The following is a 12,484-nucleotide window of genomic DNA, read 5'->3' on the forward strand; positions in this document are numbered from 1 at the left end:
TTGAATACACTTTCGGCTTTTGCTCAAAAACTGTGGTGGAAATTTTCCCAAAAATCCCAGAAAAAATCTTGTGTGGAAGCCTAGCCTAAGGCAGACAAAAAAAAGTAATAAACCACCTCAGTTCTTCCCTGGAGATAAGGTCTTACTCTCATCCAGGAACATTGGAATAAAGGTCTACTGTTGCATATTTTTCCCCTACGTTCCTATGATCATTTGAGGTGCTAAAATAAATCGACACGTTTGCACATCAACTTTGTCTGCCTCCCTCTCTTTGGGTCCCCAACTCCTCTTATGTGGCATTGTTAAAGCCTGTAGTACTACATCATTATTCTAATGGCAGTAGTCTGGAAAATGTATTTGAAATAAAGGAATTCTCAAGAGAGTTGGCAAGAAACATACTATATTCTAAATTTGAAGGGGTTAAAAAAAAGTAATTAAATGAAAATATCCATGCTCTGGCACCTCATTGTACTCTTGAGGTGACGAGTTCCAATACCAGACACAGTCTTAGATTTTTCATACCTGTAAATGTTTATTCTATTTATGGTTTTCTCGTTTTATTTTTAATTTAAAAGATCTGTCTAATTCATATGCAAAAACTTTAGCTAACCTGCCATGTTATAAAACATTAGATGATAATAATCCTGTTTAATTTTCCAGCATCCAGGCGTGGAACAGTTTCATCAACGACATCATCTATTATTCTAGATCGACCCTACTCATTCAGTCATCTTCATTTTGCTGATGACTCTGTGTAAGTGTTCTTTAATTATTCAATTGTAAATTATTTTTCAGCTTTTATGACACATTGTGGTGTTTGTCTGACAATAGATAAACCTAAGCTCCATGGTTGATTTTTGGTATTGTGATCGTGCTGCTAAAATTGCCAGTGATCAATCAACTACTTTGAAACATATTTGTAGTTATGGAACTTGCTGGAGACTAGTAAGTTATAACCCGGTAGTGTGAAGACCGCCAAGACCGCCGGGGAGAATAGCGGGAGGAAAAATAATGCTTGCACCATCTTTTTCTCCTGCTATTCTCTCTGAAAATAGCGGTGCCCAACGGACCCCATTGACTATAGTGGGGTCCATCGGGACCCATTATTGCCCGTTATGGCCCGTCAAAATGATGGCCGTCAAACTCCCCAAAATAAGAGAGTTTGACGGCCGTTATGCACGGGTTATTGAGAAAGGGGCCTAACAATCAGTAGGTTAGGTTTTTGATTGGTAAGATTTGAGCAGTGTCACCAATTGATTGCTTAATAAACTAGATTCTATTGGACCCGAAGATTCTTTGGTGGTGTCATTTCTTTGGTTGCACTGGCACCTGCAACCTGTAGCTGCAGTACTGATGCTAATTTTCAGCATGCTATTTCATGCTTATATGGTACAAAAGAAGCAGAAGTTGTTCTAAAGATCACTCACTTGGCAGTAGTATTGATAGTGGTTTGCATCAGCATTTGCAAAGCAACACAAAAAGTAGAACTTGTACAGAGTGAAAGTATAATGAAAGATTTGAAATATGGCAAATGTTTCATAGTAACACGAACTAAACTTTTTAAAGTGGAAAGATATTGTTTTAGAAAAAAATAAAAATGTCTTAAACAGTTTGAGTGGATGTTACTGAATCATATTGATCACAGTGTGCACTGAGTATTTTATACATAGTATACATTTTGTGTTGTTTCAGTATTTCAGTATTCAATATGTACAAGCTGTTATATGTATCCATTAGTTAATATTCCTATTTTTATATCTTTTTTCTGTTTTATCTTTGAATATCATTGCATTACTTGACTAATTTAGATGTTCCATATAAAAACATAAAGGGAAATAAACTAATCCAGCGCACAGAGAAGCACGGTGTGAGTAAAAAGATGAATTTGACAAAAATGGGGGGTAAACTTATAGTAGCAATATAGTAGCAATTTACAACCACAGCAGTATCCCCCTCCTGGATAGCCTTATTCAATGTACAGCAGAAGGCTATCCTGGAGGGGAGTACTACTGTGGTTGTATATTGCTACTATCCACTGTTCTCCCCCATTGTGAAGTAAGTTCACACCCCCATTTCTGTCAAATTAATCTTTTTACTCACACCATGCTTCTCTGAGCGCTGGATTTGTTTTTTCTCCCCTTCTTGTTTTTATGTATATACTGCATGGACCATAAATCTATGAACCTGGATTATCTTGTGCTTTCCACCAAAGTGGATACCTGAACAGATAGAAAAGTATTGTGCAATGGTGGCCCAAGGGTGTGAGTGGAGGGTTACATTAATATTAGTGACACCCCCCCCACACACACACACACATGCACCGGGTGAGTCTTTATGATAAATTCAGTGGATTTTGGATCAGAGTGCTATTTTTATAGTGATTATCCTTTAATTTAAATCTTCCATGTTTTGTAATGTTGCCTTTGTCTACAGTATGTTCACACACTGTATTTTGACACTTTTTTGAAATATTGACTGGGGGGGGAGGGTGTTTGTGTAGGTTTGGGTGATAAATTATCACAAATGTTTCCACATACCTAATTTCTGTTAAAAAAAAGAAACTGCTTTATTTGCTAAAAAAAAAAATTAGAGCATTGTGCAGAAATTAGCTACTTTTGACGCTAATTTTAGGTGTCAAGCATTAAAAACTTCCCTCCAAAGTGTTAGTTTTTTACCATTGAAAATACAGGTCAGTTTTACATCTGTAATTATTACACCACACCAGAAGTTTGGAGCATTAACAATGGTAAGTCTGAGCCATCTTGCCTTGTAAATCTAATTTACTTTTGAAACTCACATTGAGAGTCAAAATATGACTGTGTACACTGGGTCTCATTTACTATGGCTTTTTCAAGGACTTTTGTGTTGCATGTGTCATGCACAAGAATTTCCGAATTTCTTGTTGTTGGAAAAAACGGGTTCACACGCAGGAAAATGTGCGGAATTTCTGCATGTGTTTCTGGGCGGACATTCCACTAGGACACCTCGGAAATGTGCCGTCTTATAGATGCAGAAACAATAGACTTGTCGTGTGGTGACCCGAAGCCCTTAACTACTGTATTTATCGTGGCATACCACGCACCGGCATATAACACGCACCCTCATTTTACCAAGGATATTTGGGTAAAAAAAGTTTTTTACCCAAATATCCTTGGTAAAATGAGAGTGCGTGTATGTGCATGTGTATACCTTGATACACTGTTTCTGACCCCACAGAAGCCCCCAGGAAAGGCAGGGGGAGAGAGGCAGTCGCTGACCGCTTCTCTCCCCTTACCTTTCCTGGGGTCTAGAGCCCTGCTGCCGCCACTTCTCTCGGCCTGGCTATCGGCGCCACTGCCCCATTGCCGGCACCGCTGCCCCATTGCCTCCCCCATCCCCGGTTTTATAATTACCTGTTGCCGGGGTTGGGTCCGCGCTGCTTCTGGTTCCGGTGTGGCGTCTCCTGCGTCGTTGCTATGCGCTGCGAAGCACAATGATGAGTGACGTCTTCAACGTGACATCACTTGTCATTGTGCAGCGCATAGCAACAACACAGGACGCCACACCGGAGCCAGAAGCAGCGCGGACCCGACCCCGGCAACAGGTAATTATAAAACTGGGGATGGGGGAGGCAATGGGGCAGCGGCGCCGATAGCCAGAGGGAGAGAAGGGGCAGCGGCGCCGATAGCCAGGGAGAGAGAAGCGGCAGCAGGGCTCTAGACCCCAGGAAAGGCAGGGGGAGAGAAGCGGGCAGTGACGGCCTCTCTCCCCTGGCCTTTCCTGGGGGCTTCTGCAGGGTCAGAAAAACCGGGGATGGGGGAGGCAATGGGGCAGCGGCGTCGGCAGTCTCTGGACCCCAGGATAGGCAGGGGCAGAGAATCGGGCAGCTACGGCAGGTCTCTGGACCTGCAAAAGCCGCTGCAGTTCATTGATTTAAAGCGCCCGCTTGAAATCATTGAACGGCAGGGGCTTATCAGCGTATAACCCGCAGATAGACTTTAGGCTAAAAATTTTTGCCTAAAAAATGCGTGTTATATGCCAATAAATACGGCATTACTTGATTGAGCACCCCTGTGTTTATTTTTTTTTTCTGTCTTGACTCCTACTGAACAGCAGCCGTTCAAGAGTGAGGTTTTGTTATGTGAGTCACTGCCGCAACCAAGGAATTAATATTTTATTATATAGTCTTCTTCAGAGAGAATGAGAAGTAGAGATGGACTGAGACTAGGTAGGAATGCTTCACTGAAGTGGGCAACCATTGCCTACCATCAAAATGTATTAAATTATTAATGTAAGACACGTGGTCAATACTTACTTAGTACCTCCTTGTACCTCAAATTAGCAATTGTGCCTCACATCATTAAAAATAATATTAAAGGGGTACTCCACCCATAGAGATGTCTGATCGCGGGAGTCCTGCCACTGGGGACCCCCGCGATCTCGGCTGCGGCACCAAGCTGTCATCACTGCACAGAGCAAACTCGCTCTTTTCGTAATGACAGGCGATACAGGGGCCGGAGCATCGTGACGTTACGGCTCTTCCCCCTCGTGACATCACGGCCTGTCCCCTTAATGCAAGTCTATCGGAAGTGGCGTGATGGCTGCCATGCCCCCTCCCATAGACTTGGATTGAGGGGGCAGAACGTGACATCACGAGGGGGGCAGAGCCGTGATGTCACGATGCTCCAGCCCATGTATCATCTGTCATTACGCACAGAGCAAGTTTGCTCTGATCAGTGATGACAGCTGGGTGCCGCAGCCGCAGGGAATTGGAGGGTAGGGGTGTGGCGCGATATTGGGGAAGGGATGGGATTTTATATTTCTTCATAAGCACTAATGTTATTTTGTTCCAGGAATGTATCTAACCCTGTTTTAAAGCTGTTAATTTTTCCTGCTGTGACCAGTTCCTGAGGTAGACTGTTCCATAAGTTCACAGTTCTCATGGTAAAGAAGGCGTGTCGCCCCTTGAGACTAAACCTTTTCTTCTCCAGACGGAGGGTGTGCCCCCTCGTCCTTTGGGGGAGTTTAACCTGGAACAGTTTTTCTCCATATTTTTTGTATGGGCCATTAATATACTTATATACATTTATCATATCCCCCTTAACCCCTTAAGGACCAGGCCATTTTACACCTTAAGGACCGGAGCGTTTTTTGCAATTCTGATCACTGTCACTTTAAACATTAATAACTCTGGAATGCTTTTAGTTATCATTCTGATTCCGAGATTGTTTTTTCGTGACATATTCTACTTTAACTTAGTGGTAAAATTTTATGGTAACTTGCATCTTTTCTTGGTGAAAAATCCCAAAATTTGATGAAAAAAATGAAAATTTAGCATTTTTCTAACTTTGAAGCTCTCTGCTTGTAAGGAAAAAGGATATTCAAAATATATTTTTTTTGGGTTCACATATACAATATGTCTACTTTATGTTTGCATCATAAAATTTATGAGTTTTTACTTTTGGAAGACACCAGAGGGCTTCAAAGTTCAGCAGCAATTTTGAAATTTTTCACAAAATTTTCAAACTCACTATTTTTCAGGGACCAGTTCAGTTTTCAAGTGGATTTGAAGGGTCTTCATATAAAAATACCCCATAAAAGACCCCATTATAAAAACTACACCCCCCAAAGTATTCAAAATGACATTCAGTAAGTGTATTAACCCTTTAGGTGTTTCACAGAAATAGCAGCAAAGTGAAGGAGAAAATTCAAAATCTTCATTTTTTACACTCGCATGTTCTTGTAGACCCAATTTTTGAATTTTTGCAAGGGGTAAAAAGGAGAAAATTTTTACTTGTATTTGAAACCCAATTTCTCTCAAGTAAGGAAATACCTCATAAGTCTATGTTAATTTTTCAGCGGGCGCAGTAGAGGGCTCAGAAGGGAAGGAGCGACAAATGGTTTTTGGGGGGCATGCCGCATTTAGGAAGCCCCTATGGTGCCAGGACAGCAAAAAAAAAACATGGCATACCATTTTGGAAACTAGACCCCTCAGGGAACGTAACAAGGGGTAAAGTGAACCTTAATACCCTACAGATGATTCACGACTTTTGCATATGTAAAAAAATATATATATATTTTTTACCTAAAATGCTTGGTTTCGCAAAAATTTTAAATTTTTAAAAAGGGTAATAGCAGAAAATACCCCCCAAAATTTGAAGCCCAATTTCTCCCGATACAGAAAACACCTCACATGGGGGTGAAAAGTGCTCTGCTGGCGCACTACAGGTGTCAGAAGAGAAGGAGTCACATTTGGCTTTTTTGAAGGAAATTTTGCTCTGGGGGCATGCCGCATTTAGGAAGCCCCTATGGTGCCAGAACAGCAAAAAAAAAAAACACATGGCATACCATTTTGGAAACTAGACCCCTCGGGGAACGTAACAAGGGGTAATGTGAACCTTAATGCCCTACAGGTGTTTCACGACTTTTGCATATGTAAAAAAAAAAATTTTTTTTTTACCTAAAATGCTTGTTTTCCCAAAATGTTTACATTTTTAAAAAGGGTAATAGCGGAAAATACCCCCAAAAATTTGAAGCCCAATTTCTCCCGATTCAGAAAACACCCCATATGGGGGTGAAAAGTGCTCTGCTGGCGCACTACAGGTCTCAGAAGAGAAGGAGTCACATTTGGCTTTTTGAAAGCAAATTTTGCTCTGGGTGCATGCCGCATTTAGGAAGCCCCTATGGTGCCAGAACAGCAAAAAAAAAACACATGGCATACCATTTTGGAAACTAGACCCCTCAGGGAACGTAACAAGGGGTAATGTGAACCTTAATACCCTACAGGTGTTTCACGACTTTTGCATATGTAAAAAAATATATATTTTTTTTACCTAAAATGCTTGGTTTCCCAAAATTTTTACAATTTTAAAAAGGGTAATAACAGAAAATACCCCCCCAAAATTTGAAGCCCAATTTCTCCCGATTCAGAAAACACCCCATATGGGGGTGAAAAGTGCTCTGCTGGCGCACTACAGGTCTCAGAAGAGAAGGAGTCACATTTGGCTTTTTGAAAGCGAATTTTGCTCTGGGGGCATGCCGCATTTAGGAAGCCCCTATGCAGGCCCGTCGGAAGAGGACAGGCAAACCAAGCAATTGCTTGGGGCCCCGAGCTGGCCCGGGGCCCCGAAGCAGAGCCTGTGTTTGCCTGTCCTCCTTCCCTATCCCGTTCAGCAGGCAGCTCGCCCTGTCGGCCTGCCGGGCCAGCAGTGCTAGAGCTTGTCTGGAGCGGGAGTCTGAAGTCGCTGCCTCCGGCTCCTTTTGTGCCCCACCCCAGCTCACCTCTGGTCCGGAATTCATATGTTCGTGCGTCACATGACGTCACGCTGAGTCCCAGGGCATCCTAACACCGGCCATAGAGCGTGATGTGACGTGTCATGTGACTGTGCGCGTCGTGTGGCGTCAGTTACATTTCAGTGACCCTGACTGGGGTGAGTACCCCTAACTACTTGCCTACTGGGTCTGGGGCAGTGGCGTTGCTAGGGTTGGTGTCACCCGGTGCGGTAGAAAATGGTGTCACCCCCATACCTCCCCCCTCCCCCCAGTAAGTTTTTAGCCTGTTGTGACAGACACCGCTGTTGTAGCGCATTGTGAGAAATTCCAGTATAATAATCAGATATACCAGTTGCCACAGAATGGGAAAGTGTTAAAGAAGTTTTCACCATTTAAATATACAGCTCCCAGAATTACTTAAAGGGGTACTCCACTGGAAAACATTTACTTTTATATCAACTGGTGCCAGAAAGTTAAACAGATTTTTAAATTACTTCTATTTAAAATCTTAATACTTACAGTACTTATAAACTGGTGTATGCTCCACAGGAAGTTGCGTAGTTCTTTCCAATCTGACCACAGTGCTATTTGCTGACACCTCTGTTCATGTCAGGAACTGTCCAGAGCAGGATAGGGTGGCTATGGGGATTTGCTCCTACTATGGACAGTTCTTGACATGGACAGAGGTGTCAGCACAGAGCACTGTGGTCAGACAGAAAATAAATTAAAAAAGAAAATAACTTCCTGTGAATCGCTTATACAGCAACTAATAAGTACTGGAAGGATTAAGATTTTTAAATAGAAGTAATTTACAAATCTGTTTAACTTTATAGCACCAGTTGATTAAAAAAAATGTTTTCCAGTAGAGTACCCCTTTATGCAGTGGTGAGGTTATGCTGGGAGTTGTAGTTTCACTGACCATAACTGTAGAACTTACAAGTGACTACAGCTCTGATAGGACACAGAGAGGAGAATACACAATGATATCAGTGACGTCTTCTCTATAGTCTTCCCTTATCTAATTCAGATGGTACATACCGCCTGGTCCAGCTAAAACTTCTCTCTGTAGAATGTGACGCCCAGACGTCTCCTCACTATGTCAGCGCATTCTCATCCTCTATATGAAAACAATTATTATTATAAACCTGCCAGACACTGTATCCTCTAAATATAATACTACTATACACTATACTCTTTGATTATAAACCTTCCATACACCATACCCACTGAATATAATAATACCACACACTGTACATTCTGAATATAATACCAACACATACTGTACACTCTGAATATAAATCTGCCACATACTGTACCCCTGAATATAATACTATCACATACTGTACCCTCTGAATATAATACTACCATATACTGTACCCTCTGAATATAAATCTGCCACATACTGTACCCCTGAATATAATACTATCACATACTGTACCCCTGAATATAATACTATCACATACTGTACCCTCTGAATATAATACCAACACATACTGTACACTCTGAATATATTACTACCACCCACTGCGCCTTCTGAATATAATACTTAGAGATGAGCAAACTACTGTAAATTCAACTCGTCACAAACTTCTCGGCTCGGCAGTTGATGGCTTTTCCTGCATAAATTAGTTCAGCTTTCAGGTGCTCCCGTGGGCTGGAAAAGGTGGATATTGTCCTAGGAGAATCTTTCCTATGAATGTATCCACCTTTTCCAGCCCACCGGAGCACCTGAAGGCTGAACTAATTTACGCAGGATAAGTCATCAACTGCTGAGCCAACAAGTTCGTGACGAATCGAATTTACTGTAAGTTCGCTCATCTCTAATAATACTACCACAAACTGCGCCCTCTGAATATAATACTACCACCCACTGTGCCCTCTGAATATAACACTACCACAAACTGCGCCCTCTGAATATAACGTTGCCATACAGTGCACCCTCTGAATATAATACCACAACCGCAGTAACACCCCTCAACATCCGTTAGCTGATGCTATTACCACGGGAGGGGGGTATTGGTGGTGTTGCTAGTGGATGATCGGGGTGCTACTACTGGGGGGGGGGTGTTGCTGAAGGATGATGAGGGTGCTACTGGCCATCCCCCCTGGCAGTATCACCGCCATCATCCACCATCAGGATCTGCTGATGGAGGTGCTGCTGGGGGGGGGGGGTAGTTGCTGGCAGATGATGAGGGTGCTACTGCCAGGGGGGGAGCATTAGGTAGGCAGCAGTTCCCCCACATTAGGTAGGTAGCAGTTTCCCCACATTAGGTAGCATCTTTTCCCCACATTAGGCAGCATAGATTCCCCACATTTGGTACCAGTTTCCCCACATTAGGTAGGTACCAGTTACCCCACATTAGGTTGCAGTTTCCCCACATTCGGTAGCACAGATTCCCCACATTAGGTAGCATAGACTCCCCACATTAGGTAGCATAGACTCCCCACATTAGGTAGCATAGACTCCGCACATTAGGTATCATAGACTCCGCACATTAGGTAGCATATACTCCGCACATTAGGTAGCATAGACTCCCCACATTAGGCAGCATAGACTCCCCACATTAGGCCGCAGGTTCCCTTGCAGGTTCCCCACAATGCATCAAAGTCTCCTCACACACACACACACACACACACACACGCACACACACATGCACACACACAAAAAAAAAAAACACATACAACACAGAGAGACACACACTCACAGACAGACGCACAGAGTCACACACACACAGAGTCACACACAGTCACACACAGAGTCACACAAATACACAGAGTCACACACACACACACACACAGAGTCACACAAATACACAGAGTCACACAAACACACACAGTCACACACACACACACACACACAGAGTCACACACACAAACATAGATAGAGACAGACACACACACTCACCCATCCAGCGCAGCGATCCTTCTCACCGGGCGCAATGCGAGTGAGTAACTGACGTCCTCCTGCGCGGCCATGCGGTGTGACGTCAGGCCGGCGCAGACGTGGGAGCGGAGGCCGGACACAGTACTGGTGAAGGTGAGGGGGGGGGGGGGGCGTGATGACGGACGGGCGCACTGAAAGGGGGGGGGGTTGCTAACGGACGGGCGCACTGCACACACAGCACAGGGGGGGTGTGCTGATGGATGGGAGGCCGGTCGGGCACATAGGGGGGTGTCAGTGTAGCTGGGGAGAGGGTGTGGGTGCTGCGGAGCGTCTTGGTGTCACCCCATTAGGTTGGTGTCACCCGGTGTGGGCCGCACCCCCCGCACCCGGGTCGCAACGCCACTGGTCTGGGGGGAGGGGAGGGGTTTAGTCTGGGGTACAACCTGCCTATTGGGGGGAAGGGGATTAATCTGGGGTACTACCTTCCTACTGGGGGAGGAGGGGGTTAATCTGGGGGTACTACCTGCCTACTGGGGGGAGGGGGGTTAATCTGGGCCCCCCCAGTAGTCTGGTAGTACCCCCAGATTAACCCCCTCCCCCCCAGTAGGAAGGTAGCACCCCCAGATGAACCCCCTCCTGTGGTACAGGGGGTACTACCTGCCTACTGGGGGGGGGTTTAATCTGGGGTACTAGCTTCCTACTGGGTGAGGAGGGAGTTAATCTGGGCCCCTCAGTAGTCAGGTAGTACCCCCAGATTAACCCCTCCCCTCCAGTAGGAAGGTAACACCCCCAGATGAACCCCCTCTGGGGTACAGGGGGTACTACCTGCATACTGGGGGGAGGGTTAATCTGGGGGTACTGGCAGCCTACTGGGGGGGTTAATCTGGGGGTACTAACTGCCTACTGGGGGGAGGGGGTAATCTGGGGCCCCCCAGTAGATAGGTAGTAACCCCCAGATTAACCCCCTCCCAACCAGTAGGAAGGTAGTACCCCCAGATTAACCCCCACTCCCCCACCCTGTAGGAAGGTAGTACCCCCAGATTAACCCCCTCTTCCCCCCAGTAGGAAGGTAGCACCCCCAGATGAACCCCCACCTGGGGTGCGGGGGGTACTACCTGCCTACTGGGGGGGAGGGGGTTAATGTGGGGGTGCTACATGCCTACGGGGGTTAATCTGGGGGTACTACCTGCCTGCTGGGGGGAGGGGGTTAATCTAGGGGTACTACCTGCCTACTGTGGGGAGGGGGTTAATCTGGGGGTACTACATTGTATCGAATATACATTAAACATTTGCAAAAACACCACTGTACCACACAATTTGCATGGTACAGTGGTGTTTTTCGCAAATGTTCATTTATTGAAAATGTTCAAATTTCATGCACATTAAATGCAACAGCAGTATTTGCACAGTGCAAATACTGCTATTGCATTTAATGTGCATGGAAATTGCAATGTTAATCTCCTTTTTTATTTATATAAATTGTGGGTAAACTTAAACTGTATGGCTATGCTGTGGTTCCTGTAGGCTTTGCGTGGGGGGGGGGGGCCTCCATGTCTATTTTGCTTGGGGCCCCCAAATTCCTTCAAACGGCCCTGCCCCTATGGTGCCAGGACAGCAAAAAAAACAACACATGGCATACCATTTTGGAAACTAGACCCCTCGGGGAACGTAACAAGGGGTAGTTTGAATCTTAATACCCTACAGGTGTTTCACGACTTTTGCATATGTAAAAAAATATATATTTTTTTTACCTAAAATGCTTGTTTTCCCAAAAATTTTACATTTTTAAAAAGGGTAATAGCAGAAAATACCCCCCAAAATTTGTTAGGCAATTTCTCCCGAGTACGGCGATACCCCATATGTGACCCTAAACTGTTGCCTTGAAATACGACAGGGCTCCAAAGTGAGAGCGCCATGCGCATTTGAGGCCTAAATTAGGGACTTGCATAGGGGTGGACATAGGGGTATTCTACGCCAGTGATTCCCAAATAGGGTGCCTCCAGCTGTTGTAAAACTCCCAGCATGCCTAGACAGTCAACGGCTATCTGGCAATACTGGGAGTAGTTGTTTTGCAACAGCTGGAGGCTCCGTTTTGGAAACAGTGGCGTACCAGACGTTTTTCATTTTTATTGGGGAGGGGAGGGGGGCTGTGTAGGGGTATGTGTATATGTAGTGTTTTTTACTTTTTCTTTTATTTTGTGTTAGTGTAGTGTAGTGTTTTTAGGGTACAGTCGCATGGGCGGGGGTTCACAGTAGTTTCTCGCTGGCAGTTTGAGCTGCGGCAGAAAATTTGACGCAGCTCAAACTTGCAGCCGGATACTTACTGTAATCCTCCGCCCATGTGAGTGT

At 44.7% G+C, this 12,484-nt stretch overlaps 1 protein-coding gene across 10 annotated transcripts in view; it reads left to right on the plus strand.

Moving 5' to 3' along the window:
- The window catches only part of LOC130290823 (diacylglycerol kinase eta-like), a 1,161,394-nt gene that overhangs the window by 798,706 nt on the left and 350,204 nt on the right, over positions 1–12,484 (plus strand). For all 10 annotated transcript variants that reach the window (XR_008847710.1, XM_056538928.1, XM_056538925.1 and 7 more), the window contains one exon: positions 661–754. Coding sequence is in view for 9 of the 10 variants with exons in the window: in XM_056538928.1 (XP_056394903.1) it covers positions 661–754 (94 nt within the window). In the remaining variant the exon portion in view is untranslated. The remainder of the gene's footprint in view (positions 1–660; positions 755–12,484) is intronic.

The sequence above is a fragment of the Hyla sarda genome, chromosome 9 (genome assembly GCF_029499605.1).
Source record: "Hyla sarda isolate aHylSar1 chromosome 9, aHylSar1.hap1, whole genome shotgun sequence".
NCBI classification, from domain to species: domain Eukaryota; kingdom Metazoa; phylum Chordata; class Amphibia; order Anura; family Hylidae; genus Hyla; species Hyla sarda.